Consider the following 23464-nt stretch of genomic DNA (forward strand, 5'->3'; position numbering starts at 1 on the left):
GACTTCGTCACACAGTTACCGTACGAACTGTATCAGTCCAATGGAGTGCCAAAAATTATAATACACACTTTGAACATTGTAGAATATGGAATAGTCGCGTTTTAGTAAGAAATAAAATGATAGCATGTACCAAAAAAAATGGAAAGGTGTAAAGTACTGAAAAATGAACTTTTTTACTAAAACTGATACTAATAGGATATAGTCCTGTTTAGAAAATATATAGTTGCATACTGTAAGTTTCAAAAAAGGTATTTATTTTGAGATCTGAAAATGGTCAGTTGTGGAGTAAAAAATACGTTTAATTTAGAGAAATAACTATTTATTATTATTATAATGATTCTGTTGGGAGCATTCAAAACCCGCGCCTTACCCCCCCCCCCCCGCCTCCCTGGATTTATTTTATTCTTTATGGAGAGTGAGTAATAAACTCAGTGTATGACACATTGCTTATTTTCATTCCTCGCGTAAGGACCCAGCAGATTCTTATTATTATTAAATGATGATTATTATTGTTTTTATTCATTTGAAAGTAATTTAACAATGAAAAGAATTGAATCTAGTATACTCCCGCGCATTTGACACACGTATACATTCTATGTTCGTACTCATTATACAGACATATAACTTGGGGGAAAAAAATATTGTCATAGCCAGACACATTACATTTTATTAAAGTAAATTTCTCGAATTAAAGTAGAATAAATTTTTTTCATTTTTTCGATAAAATTTACGTGTTGGTCACACATGGGTCCGATAGACCGACGCTCAAAACCGACGTTTCTGTAACGGCTGCTACTCACTAACGAGCTTTCTGATTCAAAAACTGACGGTCTCTACCGGAAGAGGAAACCTCAGATATCCGTAAAATGCCATTTCAAAGCCAGAAACATATCGGTATCAAGCTCCAATGTCAAAAAGAGAGTCCATTGGACTCAGCGTGACCAGGAAGGGTTAAACGCGTTTTTCTCAAACGACAATTCTTAAGACGAGCGCAGGTATTTCTTAGAAACTACTAGGAGGATTGGGTAACGGTGTCGCGTGCAAGTTCAACTTATGAATGGCTATGATCGGTGCCTCCACCTTTATTTTTTGTTAAAAATAAACAATATTTTCAGGCCAAAACAGTCAAAATTGTTCTGCAAAAATCAATTGCTTTTATTTAAATTGCCATCAGGTCATTAATTTTGGGTCCTTTGGGATGACTGAGGTACCGATCATAGTCACCAAGTACGAAAATAAGCTTTGGTTTTTTAATTTTACATGACGGGGAAAGCCGCCACGTGTATGCCCGACAAATCCTTTTTATGGAAGCTTACGCCATGGACTATAACTCTGTAAATTTTCAATAAAAACACTAACAAAAAATATGAGTTTCACTTTAAACATATCTTAATATGCGCGCAAAACGCCATACAGCGATGAACACGGGTAGTCAAGCGGAAATACATACCCCCTTATGTGCGTCGTCAAATTCACAACGCTATTGGATACACATTAAGTTTTTCACAGTACATGCTCTTCATCAGACAGCAGTTTTTTTGTTACTCTGTACATTTTTCCAAATGCCGACATTTTATGAGTTTAAAGTGTACTTGACTCTCTATAGAGGATAAACGGAGTCTGTCTTGGCCCAAACTGAAAAAGTATTCTTCTTCAAGCAAAGAATCATATCAACTAATTTGCAAGTTACATCCTGGCAACATGCCCATTCCTAAGGCTGAAAAATCAGTTTATTGACTATTAATTCTGAGACAACAAGGAAAATGTATCCAAAATTTATACTTTGACCCGTTAAATTTATGTTAATTATGCATAAAAGAGGGCCGCAACTCCAAATTTGTTGAATTTCAGATATGTTATGGAGGGGAGGATCTTGAATAATTGCACCTTGTCCGAAGCGTGAGGCGATCGTGATTCAAGTGTTATGACAAAAAGAAGATGGTACTTGTTATATTACATTTATTTAAATATAAGTGGTTCCTGTTATTGACCTCACGTCGATGATTAGGATCAGTACACTGATCTATTGACACAGGTTTTCAAGCTGCAGGTGTATTTTACACAATTTTCTTCGATGGATGCCGACTTGCTTGTTCATAATAACAGTGCAGCGCGTACCCACGCTACCGCAGGAGCTCGGTCGGCAGGCGCAAGAGAGGGAGAGAGAGAGAGAGAGAGAGAGAGAGAGAGAGAGAGAGAGAGGGGCAGAGGGAGAGAGGGAGGGAGGGAGAGAGGGAGGGAGGGAGAGAGGGAAAAGGGGGTTGGTATCGCGGTTTTTTTTTATTAATATCTTGTTAATAAAGCCTCGGAGAACACTTTCACTAAGGAAAAAGTTGTTTCAAAACACCCCACGAGTCGCTTCGTTCAAGGACCTATAACAATTTTGGGGCACCCTGTATATACGGGAACTTTAATCCTTCATAACTCTAAAACCGCGATCGTCCCACGCTTCGAACAAAGTTCACATTACTCAGGATTCGTCCCTCTAAGACATATCTGAAATTCGAAAAAATTGTAGTTGCGGTTCCCTATACACATTTACTAAATTTACTTACATTGTCATTGTGATTTTATAAAAACAGACTCACGTGTTTTATGTTTAAGTGGTGTGTATAATTTAGTTATAAATCAGAGATAATCATAAACTATATTAAACTAGCCTCACTGCATTATCTTGTAGTCACATAGCAGCACAATTGAATAAAATTAATTTAATATACAACCATTATGTTCTGCGGCGAAATGTATGTACCGGGTTCCTGAAAATGGATAAAATATTTTTCGGTTTATTATCTACAAATGGCGATACTTCATTACAATCGGTATAAAATACTTTGTATACTCCCTTTGTACAATAACGGTAAATATTGAAGACATTGCACTAACAAAAATTGATGTAAAATATTATGCGTTTGGTCACAATTAAATCATTCTTGTTACAGGTAGATTTCTTCTGGATCAATAGAGATCAGAGATCTTTCGAGTGGTTTGTAAATCTACTTTCTCAATTGGAAATGGAACAAGCGGAATTCGGTAACACTATGGAACGTTTCCTTGAGATGCATATGTACATTACCAGTGCACTACAGAAGAATGATATAAAAGCTGTCGGTCTGCAATTAGCTATGGATTTAGTTCATCAAATGGTTTGTCTAACCTATCTATTATTGTCTACTAAGAAGCTTTAACGCTCTAGATTTAAATACAGAAGAAGCGTTAAATTGAAGTATCATCATGGCAATGTAAAGCTCGCGAGAAATGTTATTTTATTTAAAAAAAATTTCCTAATGAAAATAATTGTAACATATGGTCTGAAAATGGACGAGATATAATGGACTGAAGGAACATTCATTTAATTTTTCAGGAAAAACGAGATCTCATAACAGGTTTAAAAACACGAACAAACGCAGGCCGACCCAACTGGGATAAAGTCTTCAAACAGCTCCAGGACAAGAAAAAAGGCAAGGTGACAGTGTTTTACTGTGGTCCACCGCAATTAGCAAAAATTTTACGTTACAAATGTGGTCAGTTTGGTTTCAAATTTAAGAAAGAATCCTTCTGAATATTCTGGAAAGTTATAATATAATAATATTGTATTTGTCTGATCTTATTATACGCGTATTCTGACACTATACTATTAAAGAGTAATTGATTATCGCTTAACAAAATTAAAATTGGAAATCCATGCATAACTTTCAATAAAAACTATAATTTATGCTATTCTACGTTATTAAGCTATCACATTATTAGAGTTTATTTAGTTGAAAACTTACGCAAACATCCCATTACGTTAGTCCATATATTCAGCTAAACCTTAAAGGATTATTCTACCTCCATACACGTTCACTTTATCCCATTCATAATTCTAGCCGTTTCATGCATCAACCAAATTGTCATTAATATAACAAAAAAATTTACTTGACGTTCCGTCATAACCAGAAAATTTTTCGTAAATCAAAATTGCAAATGACATATGCAGTAATAAATATCAATTGACAGTCTCTCAAATAATTTATTAAATTTTCTATGTTATCGATAACTAATCGCTAAAGCCTATTTCAGGCGAGTAGTACTTGAGATACATTCACAAACTTTCCTCACCCTTTCATGCTCCCCTCTTGCCCACACTTGGCGATGGAGAAAATATCTTAACATAAAATTCGCCAAATTGCAACTTTACATCGAAATATCTCAGCTCATAAGGCACGTAGGACCAAAAAGAAGACACTATTCTTATTTAAATGAAACCCAAGCTATCCATTGAGACTATTCAACAATTAATCGCATCAACCATTATTGAGATTCGATAATCGAATGGATCTTCCAAAAAGTGTCTGACGTAATATAGGCACGGTCGTCTGGTGCTGGGCATGTACTTGGCGCGAGACACTACCGTGTCTCTTGATACATCCCTACATGTCTCGCCTAGTCGAACCTTTTTAGCAGCAACCGATACCAAAAAGGAAAGTATTTTATTTTATGAATATCGAACATGCACATGATATGTATAGGGTTGTACAAGGGGTATTGTCTTCTGCGTTCAGGGGTGAATCTACATCTTTGGATTGGTAGATATTTATAAAAAAAACTTGCCGCAAAATTGTTTATAACATTGAAAATTAATGTTATTTTTTACATTAACTTACTCTGTTCACTGAAAAGAAGAAAGTTCAAAAGTTAACGCAGAAATTAGAGTGTGTAAAGCCACTCATAGGTGGAATGTCGGCCACAGTGGGATATTTGTCCCGAAACCCGGACATAGCTGTTTCAAAATCTTCAACCTCGCATAACTTTGCCAAAATTCATCCAAAGTTCATGAAACAAAAACCATTTTACAGTTTAAACTCTCCATTTTTCGGCTCATTGAATAAATTTTATCGAAATGGGTATCTAGGGAGTAAAATCCTCCCTCAAAAAGAAGTGTGAAAAACTGTAAAAGTTTCGTGATATTTGTCAACTGCTACGGAGTGCAAACAATATTTTTTGTCATTTTTATATATAATATCGGTGTTGTGAAACAACCACCGATTAGCATTGAGCCAGGAAGATGTGCAGCTATGCAAAGGAATCCGCAAACGATGCACGATTATCAAACGCTGCACAACCACGGGTCATCGGACGGAGATCATTAGGCCCCCACCACGGCCCAAAAGACCATATATAAACCGACGCCCAAAACGGAGCAAACTCTCTCACTTTTTCCATATCGATTAGCGATCACTGCCGTGATCGCCGCGCCAGTGTCAGTTCAAAGCTCAATAAATCCTTGTTCACTCTACGATGAGTTCCAACTCTTAAAAAACCGGCCAAAGATCCACTACCTTCGGTTCAGACCACATTCCCGTTCCCGGCACCGTCACCCGAATTACCGGAGCCCGGAGGACGACCATTCCTAGGACAGCCAGAGAAACCGACGAGATTCTCAGGGTGAATCTCACAAGGAGACCGCACAGGTTATGCAATCGGTTCTGGAATGAGACTGGGTGGACATTGTAGTGCACACCTAGTGTTACAAAACCGTAAAGGGTTTTTGTACAGTGGGCCTTCGTTTTCGAGAAATTTGAGTTCAAAGTTTTGCGCGACAGTAGTATTTCAGTTGTGCAAACATTCTTAGGAAGCAACGGTCGTAGCTGCGATATTAAGACGTTTGGCTACGGTGCTGGAGGTCTTCGGTTCGATTCCTGGTGCGCGCTTGTTTTTTTTTCTTTTTCTTACCGTAGTAATGTAATGGCTGCACCTAAAATTATTTTGCGCTGTAACGATGTTAATAATATATATTATTACAATAATACTGCACACAAAGTACAAACATAATACTCGTGCAGATATAATATAAATATAATAAAACCGCAAATTACAAATAATATCAGTGCAACAATATTACTGTATACGACTATCCCTACGGTCAGATATGACCGGAGCTCTAACTGCCGTTAAAGTCTATTCGATAGTCTGCAGCCCGCGACGTCTTCGGCATATTTTTTAAATATATAAAAGCACTCACACTTATAGACGTAGTAAATTTAATACATCATCGATAATGATAATAATATTAATATTGTTGTACTGATATTATTTGTAATTTGCGGTTTTATTATATTTATATTATATCTGCACTTGTATTATGTTTGTACTTTGTGTGCAGTATTATTGTAATAATATATATTATTAACATCGTCTAAAGAGGTATGTTCGTGGCGTAGGTGATTTCCCGGCTCAGGCTTATCTGAAACAAAAAAATTGAAAAGATTCTTAATCTGTATAAGTGTCGCTTTCGCTCGTAGCATAATTAACAATCTTTGTCGAAACTAACCGAGATTTTTCTCGGGTAACATTCGAGAAAACACTCTTTTGGGGAACTTTTTCTTTCAAACCGACGTCACATTGTTATTTCTAAACAAAAATTGTTAAATGAGATATAGGCGATACACACACTTGTACAGATTAAGAATCATTTCGAATTTTTTATTTCAGATGAGCCTGAGCCGGGAAATCACCTACGCCACGAACATAACTCTTTTTTGTGGGTGTCACATTGACGCTACAAAAAAAGTATGAAACAAATTGAAAACAATCTTTTCAATTGTTTTTTGTATAATATAAGAGTAGCTTGATAAATTCCAAAACGATTTATTTTATTATATGTGGTAGTTATTGAGAAAAAAATCTTTAAATATACCCTCTGTTGGTTGTAACGTTCTTGAACGAGAAGTTGCCGTTAATTACAGGAAATTCCACAAGTAGCGCGGTTTATCCGTGGAATTGTGGGATTGGTTCGGGTGGCGTGCGATAAAGAAATGAATTTCACGAAACGAGAGTCCTTCTTTTAACAATAAATAACAAAATAGTTTATTCAAAGGTTTTGACACTAGATCGAAATGGAACATAGAATATGACACGGAGTCGTGTGAACTATGACGTTAAATTAATATAATAGAACATAAGGTAATTACGTAACGACGTATCGGTCGGTATTAAAGAATATCGTTTTGATTTCGGATTAGATGCTAAGTCGGTGTAACAGAATGTAAGATTAATTCACGAAAAATTACGCTTGGTTGATAAGAGATAGAATCTGACGCTTCGGCCGGTAAAACAGAACATAAAGATCGTTTGACGCTTTCGGTATAGAACAGTTAGAACTGAGACGTTAATTAATGTAGAAGATATAGTGTAAAGGTACGATACTAAACCGCTAATTGAACCATGAAGTCTCGACAAGAAGTCAGTTAATGTCTAATACAAGAAATGACGCTTCGGTCGATTTGGAATTTTAAATTGAGAAATTGAGAGGATTCCTTCTCTCGGAGTTGTATTGGCTTGCTGTTGCCTATCAGCTGGTCCACGCTTTCTAGGATGGAAGCTGAGGAGCTAACTAAAGCTACCTCAGTTGTATATACCACTTGGGTCTGGAGCTAATTAAAACTGCCAGAGATGGAAGCCGAGGAGCTACCTAAAGGCGGCCACACACGGTCCGGCCGGCATGTCAGTTTGGCCTGCGCAGGCCGGCCTGTACAGTTCGGCCGAACCGTGTGGATGCACTCGGCCGGACGCCTCACAGTGGTCGTAATAGAGATAGTTAGTAACATTCGTGTTGTATAACTTTTAAATTATAAAATATATAGAAATGGCGCCAAAAAACATAAATTGAAAAAATTATTCCTTTCTAATGATTTATAAGTGAATATATTGTACGTCCATTTAATGTTCTTTTTTTTTAATTTTTTCGACTTAATTGTTATAAAAAAATTGAAAAATGTTTATTTAGTAGTTTATTTAATGCTCTTTAAGCGTTTAAATCGCTTGTTGGGGAAATTTTTAGTTTCCGACTATAAAGAAAAACCAATATAGTACTATTAGAAATTGTGACGAAATCTACAGTTTAGTTAAACATTATTATTCATTTGTTATTAATTTATTCAACGGATTTATTCATTTTAGCGTATTAAGAAATTCTTTATTTTTTATTGTATCGATATGGAAGTGATACCGATGGATTCCTTATGTTTTTCCGATGAAAATCAAACAAAATTTCATGTAAATTGGACTATTTTTAACAAATTCTGCTTGAAATTAAATTTCGCAAAGATCTGATGAGAAATGCGGAAATCCTGGACATTTCTGGAATTTTGGGGTGTTATACAGAATCCATTCTTTGACAATTCGTGATGAGTGCTTCGGATCGTTATCGTGTTGGAATAAGTAAGCGTTTTGTAATCCAAGTTTTGCTGCACTTTCTTTCAAATTTGATTTTAAAATATTTAAATACTTAGAGACAGCGAGTTCGGGCTCCCATTTATACGTCGACTCCACATGCTTTTTCCAGGAACCAGCGCAGTCTTGTATTGTGTACTACCTGTTCCATGTATATTATTGATCTGCGAAACGATCGGCAAGACACGATCGCGAAAAATATACGAATTCCTCGATATACCTGGCTTATAGAGGATATCATAAATGCTGTTACTGTGGGGCACACTGAAACATCTGTTTTTACGAAGCCACATTTGGTTTACCTGAAGGTGCTATAAGTTATGGAAATGGTTTATTACTCAGTTATAACGACTGTATTGCGATCTGCATTCTTCTTGCAGACGAAAAGTTTCCACCTCATCGGACGTTCTTGCTCGCATCTTGTGTATGGCTAGAAGTGTGGCGCGCCGGAATTCCACGTTCTTGCGTGCGCGTAGAACCGTTGTCAGGTGTGTCGCGTCCAAAATTGTGGCGCGCAAACCTCGACTCCAGAAAAGTTTACATAAGAGACAGAAAAGGTAGTTAGAAAAGGAAAACGGCACTTGAAACCAAGGGTTCGGCGTGGCGCGTGGACTTTGCGACAGTGCGGAAATCCTGAAGCTCGCGCCACGCCTGGCAGCCAAGACTCTGCGAGCCGCTACAAGCGGTAGGAAGTGAACGCGAATTTTTTAAAACCAAAGAATTAAATATATTTACGTCCAGCTTTGTGGCTTCATTTGTCCATCTTTAGGGAGTATGAAAAAAAAATTGTATGCAAATATAGTGGTTATATCCGGAGTTATAGTGTTACAAATAGATGTTGTAGTTGTCTGAAATAGATTAATTAACGATTAATAGATTAAACTTTATTAACCATAATCATGATATTATTGATTTTCATCTGCAACCTAGTGAATTATGTCTGTACCTACCTATCGCAAAATATTAGCGTAAAATCTAAACAGTCGGATATTTAGTTAAAAAAATAAATATGGATATCTTAATACACGTGGAACGTATATTTCGATACACGTGTACCCGTGAATTTCAGTACACGGAAACACGGATACTACGATCCGTGAATTTCGATACACGTGTACACGTGTATCTTCAATACACTTTCTCCGCATCTCTAGTAAGAAGTGAACGCGATTTAGAAAAGGGTCAAAACTGATTTGTCTGACAACTATTATGCGGGTGGCGAATTTCCGCACATTTAAGAAACAGGACTGGCCTATTAAATTTGCCCTATCGAAACATGCAATCCCATATAAACATTGTTTTTCTATCTCGAATATGTTAGGAAATATCCAACTGTTTACTGTTCCCGCGGACACCCTGTATGTACCTTTTTATTACTTTCTGCCGTTTCTTCTTCCATATACATACATACCTAGTTTCAAGGGTTCGCACAGGCCTGCTCATCGTCAGAAATATTTGGCGGCCAGACGTTTACGAACCGAAGGACACTTTCCTTATCCCACGCTTTCTCTTCACCCTGTCTATGTTTTTCTCTCTTTGCCCCTTTCATCCCCATTTTTGGCCTGTCACTATCTTTCTTGTTCGCTATCTCTAACTCTGTCTAGTCGTTCCTTTTTAACCGACGAAAAATTTATGAAACGATCACTTGTTCTCGAACCGGCTTTCAGACTTCACATATCGCGCACGCATTATTTCATTTTTACTGTTATTTGTTACTATTAATTGTTACTGTTAAGTGTTACTATTACTTGTTACTATTAATTTTTACCGTTAATTGTTACCATTAATTGGTACTATTAATTGTTCTTGTTAATTGTTCTTGTTAATTGCTACTTTTAATTGTTGCTTTTAATTGTTGCTTTTAACTATTAATTAATAAGTTGGGTTGGCTTACGTGTGTTCGTTATACCGAGCCACCCGAAGAATCAGTGACGTGCTTGGAAAAAGAACATTACTACCCACAGTTCTGCGTGGTGTGTGGAGGTTCCGGCTGTAACAAACCCCCAAAACTGCGCCTTTCTTTTTCGTGTCAATAAATCCAATTAATAAGCACTTAAATACTTATATTCTTATTATATTCTTATTATTCCTACTTTTGTAAGGTGTGTTTAGTATTAATATTAATATTAGCTCAGAGTATCGCGAGACGCGAGTGCGCTGAAAGAGAGAATCAAGTGATGAAGAGTGGGAGAATCAAACGCATGCGCGATCCTCAGTCGATCGGCGGATCGGCGAGATTAAGGATCGAGAGTAGAGAAATATGCATAGCGATGAGTGGGAGAACCGAGCGTTCCACGCGCGCCTGCGCACTAACCAGTCGATTTGTAGACTGGCTGGAGAACAGATCGAGCGAGTCGAGAATGATTGACGCGTTATAGTCGAACTCCATTCCTATTGGTGCGTTCCCAAGATCCAGAATATGTATAAATACGGGCACGATAGCCCAGAGAATTTCATTCCATTCTATTCGATTCATTCGATGCCAGTCGAGAATTTTATTTCAAGCATTCAATTATTCAACGCAAAAGGATCATTTAAAGCTTATAGCTGATCCCAACATAAATTAATGCTCCAACTTTGGAAGCCGCTTTGTAGGCCCCTCGGTTCTGTCGAGCGTCCCAACCAAAGCCATAGTCGCTAAGTTTGACGAGACGTTCAGGCCGTGGAAGCCGCCTTGTAGGCCCCTTAGTTTGTTGAAGCAAAGTTATTAATTCTTATTCTCAGGTTAGTACATTACTCCTGAGCAACGTGGGACTGAGATCACTTCAGGTGGCAAAACCTGCCCCTGATGAAACGGAGAACAATTTAAAACGGATCTCAACTTAACATATTCAATTCCTAAATCCTAAACTACTACATAAACCTATTATCCTTCTATATTGACCGAGAGTCACTATCCATAAACCATTTCATTCTATCGACTAAGACGTCATTATTAGTCATTTAAGTTACAATATATTAAATTGATCGATCAAACGGGCGTTCTTTTGTACCGACCGAGAGTCGCAACCCAAGACGATCAACTTTATTTCTTTGTACCGACCGAGAGTCGCAACCTACTTAATTATTCTAATTCCTTCAAAATTATAAAGCGTTAATTTTTGTTTGTTTGTATGATTTAGAAGTGTTTTCCTGAATACACACTATTAAGTTAAATTCTTGTTCTTGAATTTTAATTCTTTATCGCACGCCACTCGAACCAATCCCGAAATCCTGTAAGAAGCGTTACGTCACGCTCGAAACCGTTACACGGCAGTAATCAAATTTCTGTTCGGCGTATTGGCAGCCAAGTGTGACAGTTGTTACAAAAACTGTGTGATGTTGGCGATAAACGATAATCGCCGTCGGAACTTGGCTATTGCTGCTGCTGCTGCTGCTGCTGCTGCTGCTGCTGCTGCTGTATATCTAACAGAAGCAGAGCGGAGAAGAGACAAAAGAAGGAAGCGCCTTTGGGTAAAACAATACCGCGCAAATTCTAACGATCAAGCCCTTGTTCAAGAACTGAGAGAGGATCACCGAGATGATTACAAAAATTATTTGAGGATGGATTCTCAAGCGTTTGATGAACTCTTGAAATTAGTTGCAAACAGAATAACGAAACAGCATCACTGCAGAACAACGTCTTATCGCCACTTTACGATTTTTGGCAACTGGACGTTCTTACGAAGACTTAAAATTTAGTACGGGGATATCAGCTCCTTCATTATCCGAGATAATTCCCGAGACTTGCAAAGCACTGTATCAGGTCCTACGGACAGAGTTCTTAAAGGTAAGGATTACAAATTAATAATACGTATACATAGAATAACAATAATGCTTTATTAGAGGCGTTGGAAAAGATCCTCTGCGTCGTGTACCATAGTGTCTGTTCTCTTTATTATAATACACTTGTTTATTACAATAACCCACCACCAATTTAACTTAGAATAAACTATCTACATAAGAAAACCAATAAGTAAAATATATATGTTATAATAGATATGATAGAACCGAGGCATGGCACAGTTTTTCTCTACAGAGACACCATATACATTGGCGGACGAAAGAAAGTTTACAACTATTAAAATCGCATAACTTTTTTAGAATTAGTCCAAACTTCGTGATTTTTTTTTTGAGAATCTAGAAGGCTTAGTTTGATAAGTGGCGTGTTTCATTGTTTAAAAAAAATACAATTAGTCGGAATAGCAAAAAAAAATAGTAAAGGTTTTTGAGTCTGTAATGAAAATTCAAAATACCCGTTTGTAGATTCAAGTCAGTTGTATATGTGCTGAAAATTTCAATAAAATCGATTAACGTTGCTCGGAGCTATAAACGCTTAAAGATCACAGAATAAAGTCGAAAATCGTTGATTTCGGGAAATAATTGATTATAATTGAAAAAAAACTTTAAAAAACAACATTTACTATTTTTTTTTTGCTATTCCGACTAATTGCATTTTTTTAACGACGAAACACACCACTTAGCAAACTATGCCTTGTAGATTAAAAAAAAAATCATGTCGTTTGGACTAATTCTAAAAAAGTTATGCGATTTTAAAAGTTGTAAACTTTCTTTCGTCCGCCACTTTAGTCACGTCATTACTCCGTACCTTATAAATAATTAAATAATACTTATTTTTAACATTTTAACATTTTTCCTTACAGTTTAAACGCTCAAGTTAACATAAATTCATAATTTAATATAAAAAATCGTTTATCAGAAGTTAGTTTCCCGAGCTTCCTTCTATATTAGAAGAATTTGATCCTGCGGTGCTTCCACTGGAGTTCGCCATGGCGATTACATTACAATTGTTGTCGCACAAGTCTGTGTGCGGGTTTAAACTTTTAAATAGACCCCGTCTTAAAACGGCGGTTATAATTGATTCCGCATAAATTGCCTGATCTGTTTCCATTCTCTGCAATTGTTTGCCAACTTTTATTCCAATGGCCCCAAATTCACTAATATCCACTTTGCTGGTAGATGGCGCCTTCAGTGCTTCGGTGCACGTTCGATAAAATTCACTTACATCTTGCTCCGGCTTCTTTTCTTTCCACCTTTTCTAATAGTCGTATCTGGGCAATAATTTGTGATGGGCACTTCTTCTTCCTTCAAACAAAAAAAAAATTAATAAAATAAGAAATAGCAAAGAAATTAAAAAACAATAAGTCCGTGTCTGTCTGTTGTTCACGAAACTTGTGCGGTGCGCAGGTCACGCCACAGACGTTTCCCTGTCAACATCATTTCTGAGCGCGCTACCTATTTAACTTTTTATTTTTGAATTGTATTTTTTTGTCATAGTTCCCGAATACCAAGGACGAGTGGAAGAAAATAGCGGAAGGTTTTAAAAACAAATGGGATTTCGTAAACTGCGGAGGTGCTTTGGATGGAAAGCACATTCGCATTGTTCCACCACCGGAATCTGGAGCGTTTTATTATAATTATAAAAATTACTACAGTATTGTATTAATGGCGTTAGTGGATTCAAATTATGAATTTATTTTTGTCGACGTTGGAAAAAATGGTAGAATACCGGATGTGGGTGTCATTGAACATACAGAATTTTTGAGACGATTAAATAACGGTCAAATAAATTTACCAGAAAATCACGAAACCGTGAATAATTTAAACTTTGCCTTTTTAGGCGATGAAGCGTTTGCTTTAACGAACAAATTTTTAAAGCCTTATTGTCATAGAGAACTAGACCACGACAAACGAATCTTTAATTATAGATTGTCGCGAGCAAGGAATGTCGTTGAGAATGCATTTGGCATATTATCTTCGCGATGTCGAGTGCTGCATACACCCATAAATATGAAAGTTGAAAATATTTGCTATGTGGTGTTGGCTACATGCGTTCTGCATAATTTTTTGCGAAGACGAAGTAAAACATTCATTGCGAACAACAGGAGTATGCAGATGGAGGGAGATTGTCAAAACGATGCAGTACAAATGCATAATTTGCAACCCGCCGTTCCCAGGAATATCAACAACTCTGCCAAACAAAATAGGGATCGGTACAAAGAATATTTTGTAGGAGAAGGAAGTATTCCGTGGCAGGAAGTTATATTGAATGCAGGTAGAGCGTAAGTCTTTGTTGTATTAAGGGGACCTTCCGGTCTAGAGCCCCAAAAAATAGGTGATCTTTAGGAATTAATTGAAGGAAAACTACTATATATAATTTAATGGGACTTTTTGCATTGTAGGGTAAAGGCGCCAGTAATCGACCATGTATCAGTACACGACCACTTTCAGAAAAACATGAAAAATAAAGTTTTTAGAAGTGACAATCTTTTGAACAGAGTGCAGTTAGAGAACTGCAATTTATTCAAAAGATCGTCACTTCTGAAAACCTTATTTTTCATATTTTTCTGAAAGAGGGCGACTACTGATACATGGTCGACTACTGGTGCCTTTACCCTATTAAGGATGTCTTAAATTATAGAAATATATTTTTTGATTTTTAATTAATCATTGCAGACAGCACTGGGGAGTCTTAAAGTCAAGACGTCAAAAAATTGATCCAAATCAGTGGGACCTGTATCTCCAAAAGTTATTATCCGATTCGAATGAAACTTTTTTTATTTTGAAAAATATACTTCTGGCTAGGGGAAATGCAGACAAAAATTAAAAAAATAACTTTTTTTTTTAAACAACGACACGAAGTTTGAAATCACTTTTTCCCTTTTATTTTTCGTCCTTCTACCGACTTTGAAAATTATAAATTTTCAATTTTTTGTAATTTTTCCTGGTTTCCGCCCTAGCCAGAAGTATATTCTTTAAAATAAACAAGTTTCAGTCGAATCGCATAATAACTTTTGGGGATACAGGTCCCACCGTTTACAGAACACTGTTTCGAGAAAATCGCGTTTAAAGTTTTACGCGGGCGCCAAGTGGCCGTGTGTTGCCCATGCATTTGCGATTACCCAAATGTCTATAAGTTCGGGACTTTTATGAATTTCAACAAATCCTTTTAAACACGTATTCTTAAAAGGTTGAACATTTGAAAAATTAAACTAAAAAAATCGACTTTTAAAACGGAAGGTCCCCTTAAGGGGTCACGCCTATCTGTCAGGTCTGAAAGCACAAGAATTTTTTTTTGCAAAGGTTTGAAGACTGTTACGTCCTCATATAGGACTTCCTGTAAATCACCCCGAGCGGTTGGAATGATTTACCGGGTTCTTGCTCTATCGAAGGGCTAAGGCCCACCTTGACTATACTTACCGGGAATATGGAAGGTGACAAGGGGTTGAAAGAATAAAGTACAGGGGATATAAGGGAGAAACGATAAGGATAAATATATTGTTACACAAATAAGATTATCCTACCTCGAGACAGCGCTTCGTCTCAGCTGTCGCTCGCTGTGTCGCTCGGGTGTCGCGCGGCACGCTTGCCGTCTCGTGTTTCGGTCGCTCGCAGTCTCGCTGACCCACGGGTAGGTCGTGGTCGCTCGCTGTGCTTCTCGGATGTCGGTGGCCTAGAGCCCGTCGTACCGCACTGTCTCTAACGTACTTCTACGCGGTCCTACGTCGGTCTCGATTGACGCGCAAGGGCTCTCCCGGCTATGCCGTTTCCTGTGTGTCGGACGGAGTTACCCTTCTTACGAATTACTATCGGCCGATCGCGCTTCGCGGAATCTGCGTGGAGACGTGGTCGCGGTATCTAGACGGTCCTCTGGTCCGTCGCGACTTCCTAACTCGAGCACTCGAGTAAGAATGATGTTTTGCGGCTCTCGATCGCGGGCCAAACCTCGCTCGATCCCCACGAATGGGGAGAACTGCCCCGTCGGCAGTTGTCGGTTGCTTCACAAATTCCTCGATTATTTCCCAATAATCGGGGGCCCTGGCCGAGCGCGGTCGTTGTCCCTATCGCTGTTGCCACGGGCTCAGCACCACGCGATTGCTACACGCGAGGCGATTCCGCTGAATCGCCTTTGCGAAACAAAAGCGACGCGTGGACAGCAAGCACGGGATGGACCTAAAGGGCCCATGTAACACCACCCCACTTAGACACGAAACGGCCTCGGGAGGCTGTTTCGTCGTCAACCCGTGCGCAGCTGTCGGCGCGTACGCTTTTTCCGCGTCTTAATACTATAAATAACGCACTTAAAACTAGGGGATGCAAGGAGAAACTAATGAATGAGTCATAATTAACCCATAAAAAAACCCATATATTGTTATAAAATAATTTACAGAAAAGAAAAAGCAAAGTAATGGCGCTGGTAGGTGGTGATAAGTGGCCTGATCGCTCTGCTGCGAATAGAAATGAAAAACCGAAAAAATTACAATCGGATCGCGTCACTTTTAAGTGTTACAATTTTGTTGGTATTTACCTAATGCGAGAGGTGCTCCTTTATTCCGCTCCGGCGGGGATCACCCAGGGCACATCCCGGGGTTTGGGAGGCTCCAACGGCCTTGGTGCCTCGAGAATCAGGAAGGCCGGGAGAAATCGCGGTTCGGCTTCCACCATTGCCCGGATACAACCGGTGCAATTTCCGGGCGCAGACCATCTTAGATGGCGCCTCCGGCACTGGGTGCACCTGGTCAGTGCGATGGCCCTGGTCTCACTCGCCAACCAGTGTACCGCTAGCTTGCGGTAATCGTTGAAGTTTTCCGGTGGGTTTGTCCACGCGCATACCCCGCACAGTGTCTGGGTTTTTAACGCCCAGACGCGTCCGTCCTCCCCCGTGCACGTCGTCTCCGGACGCACGCATAGCCTCCGTCCGAAGGGTGCGTGGAGGCGGCGCGGGAGGACGGCCTCTGCTAGGGATGCGCGGACGTGCTTTGAATCGTTGAAAGTGCGATACTCCATTTTTTTGCTGTTGTAAGAATTTTCTAACGACTGTATCTCGCTCGCTTGATTGATGTCTTATATGCTATTGTCCCTACTACCTAATTTTCGCAGGAGAGCGCATCGCGAGGATTGATTCTACAGGTATCGCGTGGGGTTTATTGCTACGGTCAGCAGCTACGGTCTAGAATATTTCGAAGTATGGCTCGGAGCCCGCGAACTTTCTCGCTTGTTCTACCTGAGTTTTTTCATTTGTCCTCGTGGGCGGTATAACGGGTAGGTCTGGAGGAAAGGATGTAATAGCAAGAGGACGGGGTCTTGAAATTATTTGCGGAGGGGGACGGGATGGTACCATCTCTATATCCACTTTCGTCTTGGTCCTTGAGGGCTTGCGATGTTGTGTGCGGCGTGCCTTCAAAAAACGGTATCCAATCCTGACAATAAGGAGAACGATGAAAATTCCTCCCAGTCCGGGCAGTCCATAGGTAACATAAGTTGTTAGGTTTTCGGTACGATGATGGGTGGCCAGCTCCCTTGCTTGTCTTTCAATGTCTTCCAGGGCGACTGCGTTTGCTATCTCATGGGCGTCGTGAAGGGTCCCCTGGGGCTCCTTTCCTTGATGGTCGGACAAGATTTTTACGTGGTGTTCCGTGAGCGTTGGCAGGATCCCTGAGATGTCTATGTCGATGGATGGTTTGTAAACGGTTGTCAATGTCTCGGTGTCAAATCCGGATGCCCAGACCTGATCGGTGCCGATCTTAGCGTGACAATCTCTCTTCAGTTGTAATATTCCTGCCCCCCGGAGCATTTCATATCCGGCCGCGTGCTTGTTGCATTGGATCTGCAGGGCCTGGGTGTCTTTGATGGAATATAACCAGGTGTTGGGTGCGACCATCTTCTTGAGGAAGGTTCGACTTCCGGGAAGGGCCTTGATGTTGCAACTAGACCACTTGATGTTCTGTGGTCTTAACAACGCATCCGTCTCGCAGCTCGGTGCGTTCTCCAAGTCCTGGAGCGGTATGCTGAGTTCGCACATGTACATCCGAGGGTGCTTCCTGCATGCTGTGATGTAGTTCTCGTTGGGCATGAAGTATTGGGTTTTGGTTTGGCTGATTGCCAAATATTGTGTTCTTGGTACTATGAATATAGGGGTAGAGACATTGGTTGAGATAGACTGGAACGAAGGGCACGGTTGTAGGTGATAAAGGTCGAAGGGAATTTGGTCTAGTAAGGGGATGTCGAGTGACAAGATGATTCGTCCCTGTATGCAGGCTACGTTTAATTTGGTCACCCCTTGTAATTGTTCGGAATTTAATTCTTCTGGAGTCAGCGGGAATTCGTATGGCGTGGTTTCGCGAATTCGTTCGCAAGTTTGCGCAAGCTCACTGGGGGACAATACGGCCGGATGTAAGATACCGAGTTTCGCGAACGTAAGCGCGTCCGCAATTATGATGAGCGCGGTCACGTACTCGTCCACGTGTCTGGTCATCAAAAATGTCCATGTCGAAAAGGCTGATTGTAATTCTACTTTTGTTTCTCGTTCGTCTAATTGTAATGTACCCGCCGTTATTTCCTTAATTCTATCGCCCATGTTTTGCACGGAACCCGTTACAGCTTTTAGTGTGTTGTGTATATCCTGGAATTCGGATTTTACAATGTGTGTTTGGTTTCCTAACAGTTCGGCTAAGTGGTTTTGATCCTTGTACAGTTTATCTATTTCCTTATTTTAATATTGGGCGTCGTCGCTATCTAAAGTTCCGAAAAGGGCCTTACTCAGCGATCCAATGAATCCTAACGGTACCGATCGCCTGGTGCGGCGGAGCGGTGATTTTCCCAGAATGCTGAGTAGCAGTTCCTCGTAGCGTTTACTGTCGAGGAGTTTTCGTTGCAAGGCCGCGTTAAGGGCGTCGGCCGGGCAAGGCGTCCAATTATTTGTATTACATATTGCCTTCATCCGGTCTATCTGGGGTTGAAGCTGCGGTCTCGAAGCTAGTACTTCCGCGACTCCTATGCCAGTAACCAGCCTCCATTGGGTATGGAATACTCGGAGGGGTCTGATCCTTTCGTAGTACAAGCCCGGATTGTGGGTCAATTGCGATATCCTGTAGTCTCCGTCGATGATGTTACTATTAACGATCGTCCACAGGGACGCAAACAAAAACAGCCCACGTCCGTCCATTGTGGCCGTAGTACGAAGGTTTTCCGAAAATGTCAAATTCGCGGGGGAATTCTATTGTTTTTACGTAGTTGACTACTGCAAATACGAAAAACAAGTGAGATAAAGAGGATGGGGGGGGGGGGGGGGGGGGTAAATAAAGTTTTGGAATGTGGGACCGTGGTTATGGAAGTCGGTAATACGACTCCTTCCTCCGGTCCGTTGTAAGCTTAAACCACACTATATGCGCTTCATTGGCGTCAAGGTGGTTTATCTTTAATATAAGCATGTTTCTATTTATCGAAATGTTTTATGATTTGTTGGCCCTTATCTGAGATTAGTACCGCGTTGTTTTGATCGGTAATTGCTTTTATTTTGAAGGGGCCGATGTAATGCGGATCAAATTTGTGGAGCCGGGGCTCCTTTAGTACGTAAACGAGGTCGTTTGCCGCAAAGGTGACCTGATTACTTTTTCGGTCATAAATATTTTTTGAACGTGATTTGCTGGTGTCCAAATTTGATCGCGTGGTCGTTCGGATTTCGTCTAAGCGCTCTACTAGATTTTGTACGTATCCCGGGTATGTTAGCAATTCCTCACGGGACATAGGCGTAAACGGATCTCGAGCTAATTGTCCGAAAACCACTTCGTATGGGGTGAATTTCGTGGCCTCGTGTACCGAGGTGTTATACGAGTACATAGCAAACGGAAGTAGCAAGTCCCAATCCTCGTATCTTTCCAGGTAATGTTTCAGGTACTCAGTTAGGACTATGTGGCTTCTTTCGAGGGAACCGTTGGTCTGTGGTCGATATCCCGATGTGGTTACGTGTTTGATTTTAAACGTTTCAGCTATTCCCTGTATTACGTTATTGATGAAACTTGTTCCGCGATCCATGAGTATTGCGCGCGGTGCGCCGAAAATTGCGATAAAGTAACGCGATAAGGCGTCGGCCACAGTAACGGCTCGTATGTCCGGTAAAGGGACGGCCATACAGAATTTCGATAGTTGGCATTGCATTGTCAGTACGTGACGGTTTCCGCTTGGTGTAGGGGGAAGCGGTCCTACAGTGTCCAATGCTACCTTATCAAAGGGCCTTGCGGGCGTATCGGTGATTAACATCGGTTCTCGTGTTTTAATGCGTACGAGCTTTTGTTCCTGGCAACTCTGGCAACTTCGTACGAAATCCTCTACATCTCGACGTAAGCGCGGCCAGTCAAATAGGCCGCGGATACGTCGGTACGTCTTTGTCACGCCCTTGTGCCCTCCTATAAGGCTTTCGTGATAGTGCCGGATGATTTCTTCCCGTTTATCTTCTGGTGGTAATTGGATTTCGCCGGTGCAGATTGTAATCATGATGGGTGTACGTTTGAAAATCACTTGGCAGTATTTCTGGAGCGCCGTGGCGTCAAAACGGTGTAAGGTTTCGCCATACGTCGCCATACGGAGCGTGCGGACGCGTTCGGTCTCTATGGCGTCCCTGAGCGCTGCTAATGCTGATGTAAGCTCATCTTCTCCCATTTCATGATAGAAGCTTCTTGCTCCGACAATGCTGAAAATTTTTCCTTCTTCGTTGTGGGTGATTATTACGCGTTCCTGATTAATTCCTCGGATAATAATTTAGTCTCGTCGAAAAGTCCGATAGCTTTTAAAGTTTTACAAATGGGGCTAGTTAGTATTCTGTCGGAAGATATAAAATGAGCATAATTGTCCGGGGTCGACGCTAGCGTGGTTTTTACGATTTTTACTTCGCATTGCGTTGGCTGCGTTTCGTCTTCCGAAGCGTCCGGTGTTGTTATTCCCGAGTCTGGGCGACTCCCTCCAGGTTGTTGGAAGTTTTGGCGGGACGACGAATGGCCTGTAGCTTGTTTCCTGGAACTCCGTTAAATCTGGCATCTTAGTTGCATCAGGCCCCCGGCTTATGCCTGATTTCTGCCTGGGTGGCGATGGATCTTTCTGCTCCTCCCATGTCTCGTCCTCAGGTCCAATCATGGTCGACTGCGGGATGTCCAAGACTTCTGCGTGCAGAGGTATTCCCCATGACACCCGCTTCTTTGGGCCTGATCGTAGGTCCTCCGTCTTCTGAGGACTGACATTTTCGTGGTGATTCGTTGCTGTCCCTTCTTCTTTGCAGGGATACTCTTCATCAAAGCTCTTTAAAATGGTGATTTCGTCTGGCGTGAGTAGGCCTATGCGCGAGCTATCGCTTAATATGGCAGAGTCCTCGTCTCCTTCTTCTGGATCGTTGTTTCCCGTATCCAGGAACTCGGGCATTCCCGTCAGACCTTCTGTTGTATCCAGAACGGTGGAATTCGCCCGGCTCTCCGAGCTGGCTGCGTTGTCTCCCTCTGTTGGTTGCAGCTCCTGTTCGGGTTCGTGTCCTTCTAGCGTGGAATCCTCTAGGAGGTCGAACGACGGTGGTTCTTCATAATTCGGTCTGGGCATGCCTTGACGACGCGTGCCTACACGGGTCCCTATGCCTTCCTGCTCTTTCTCCGGCGCAGTTTCTTTTGAGGTAGTCGGGAACGCGTGCGAAACCGGGTTCCGCGATAACGCGTCGGCGTTCGCGTTTACTCGGCCAGGTTTATAAATGATCTCTTATTGATAGTCGGCGAGAGTGATTTTCCAACGGGCTAGTCGCGACACCGGGTCTTTTACCGAGGATAACCATTGAAGCGGCCGGTGGTCGGTTACCAAGAGGAATTTTCGTCCATAAATGTACGTGCGGAATTGTTTTACAGCGTAAATTATCGCGAGGCACTCCTTTTCAGTTGTTGAGTAGTTTTCCTGGCACGGCGTGAGTACGCTATAGGCGGGTCTTCGCCTATCTTTCCCTGACTCAAAATCGCACCGACGGCTACGTCCGATGCGTCGGTTGTAATAATAAACGGTTCATCGTAATTCGGATAACGTAGAACCGGCTCCTTACAGAGTGCCTGGCGTAGATCTTCGAAACTCTCTTGGTGTTTCTCAGTCCAAAAGAACGGAATTTTGACGCTTGTTAAATTCGTGAGTGGTTTAGCACGTTTCGCCATTTCTGGGATGAAACGACGGTAGTAATTTACGAGACCCAAGAATTGCTTTACATTCTTCCTGCTTTTTGGTATGGGGAATGCAGAGACGGCCCGGATCTTCTCGGGATTGGGTCTGACTCCGTCGGCTGCTATTATGTGACCCAAGTACACGACCTTGTCCTTCAAGAACCTGGCCTTCTCCGTCTGCAGCGTCAAGTTATGCTCGCGTAAGCGTTCGAAGAATCTCTCAAGTCTGCGTAAGTGTTCCTCGAGCGTGCGCGAATGTATAACTATGTCGTCTAAATACACGAACAGCTCTTTACCGATAAGCCCTTGCAGCACGATAGTCATTAGGCGTTGAAAGGTGGCCGGAGCGTTCTTTAACCCGAACGGCATACGGAGATATTCAAAGTGTCCGTCGGGGGTGGTAAACGCGGTTTTCGCACGGTCTTCGGGAGCCATAGGAATTTGGTGGAAACCGTTCGCTAGGTCAAAAACTGAGAAAAATCGGGCTCCGCCTAAGCGATCGAGAATGTCCGTAATTCGCGGTAAGGGGAAACGGTCGTCGATCGTTTTGGCGTTCAAGGTTCTGAAATCCGCCACTATCCTCCAGCGTTTTTTTCCATCTGGGTCCGCCTTCTTGGGGACCACATGTAATGGTGAGTTATGTGGCGACGACGAGGCTGCGATTATTCCCAGCTCTTCGAGGTTCCTTGTGCGGGTATTGCCGCGTGAATACTGGCGTCGGGTCGGTTAACGGGATGGTGTGTTCCATTGTCGTCGTTCCTCCCAGTGGGTCCCCAGGTACAAAGAACCTGTCCGAGTATCTTGTCACCAACTCCTCGATAAGCTGGCGCGGTTCCAGGTCTATCTCCCCCAGTTTCAGCGTTTGGACTATATGCTGTACTCGTTCTTCGGTAGGCTTGCGTTCAACGCGGTAATCGCCAAGATCTTGATCTTCGTTGATGTTGATGTCGAAATCGTCTCCGAGGGGAGGGTATGGGTAAACCCGTTCGTCATCCCCGAGACCGTCGCGGTTTTCGGGGAAGCAGACGTTTACCTCACTTCCGTTTGTCTCTAGTTCCGGATTTTCGGTTAAATGAACCTGGAATTCCATGTGGCTTCTTTTGCATTCCTCGAACGTATTTTCCAATTCCTTTCAATTGAAAAAGATAACGGGATGGATCGGACGATTCGCGGTCACCATTGTACGTTGGTGATAGGATACGATGGCTTCCTCCTGGAGCAGATACGGGCTCCCGATGAGGCCCGCAATCCCCTCCGGTAAATAGGGCATGCTTATTACGTGAAATAACGCC

The 23464-nt window shown here is 41.4% G+C and overlaps 2 protein-coding genes across 7 annotated transcripts in view; both read left to right on the top strand.

The window, feature by feature from the left end:
- Nox (NADPH oxidase) overlaps window positions 1-3782 on the top strand; it is an 86037-nt gene extending 82255 nt beyond the window's left edge. For 3 of the 6 annotated variants that reach the window (XM_076810363.1, XM_076810364.1, XM_076810365.1), the window contains 2 exons: window positions 2947-3146; window positions 3365-3766. In XM_076810363.1, the coding sequence (XP_076666478.1) occupies window positions 2947-3146; window positions 3365-3562 (398 nt within the window). In that variant the 3' untranslated portion in view covers window positions 3563-3766. Of the gene's footprint in view, window positions 1-2942; window positions 3147-3364 lie in introns of all 6 variants that reach the window. The other 3 variants (XM_076810367.1, XM_076810366.1, XM_076810368.1) reach the window with 3 other exon arrangements.
- A 7750-nt stretch (window positions 3783-11532) lies between these two features.
- On the top strand, window positions 11533-15186 carry LOC143367932 (uncharacterized). Its single transcript, XM_076810200.1, has 3 exons — window positions 11533-11771; window positions 11818-11983; window positions 13492-15186. Exons 1-3 carry the CDS (start codon window positions 11533-11535, stop codon window positions 14278-14280), a joined length of 1194 nt encoding a protein of 397 aa, XP_076666315.1. The 3' UTR covers window positions 14281-15186.
- Window positions 15187-23464: the final 8278 nt, after the last annotated feature.

This window comes from Andrena cerasifolii, chromosome 4 (genome assembly GCF_050908995.1).
Source record: "Andrena cerasifolii isolate SP2316 chromosome 4, iyAndCera1_principal, whole genome shotgun sequence".
In the NCBI taxonomy this organism is placed as follows: domain Eukaryota; kingdom Metazoa; phylum Arthropoda; class Insecta; order Hymenoptera; family Andrenidae; genus Andrena; species Andrena cerasifolii.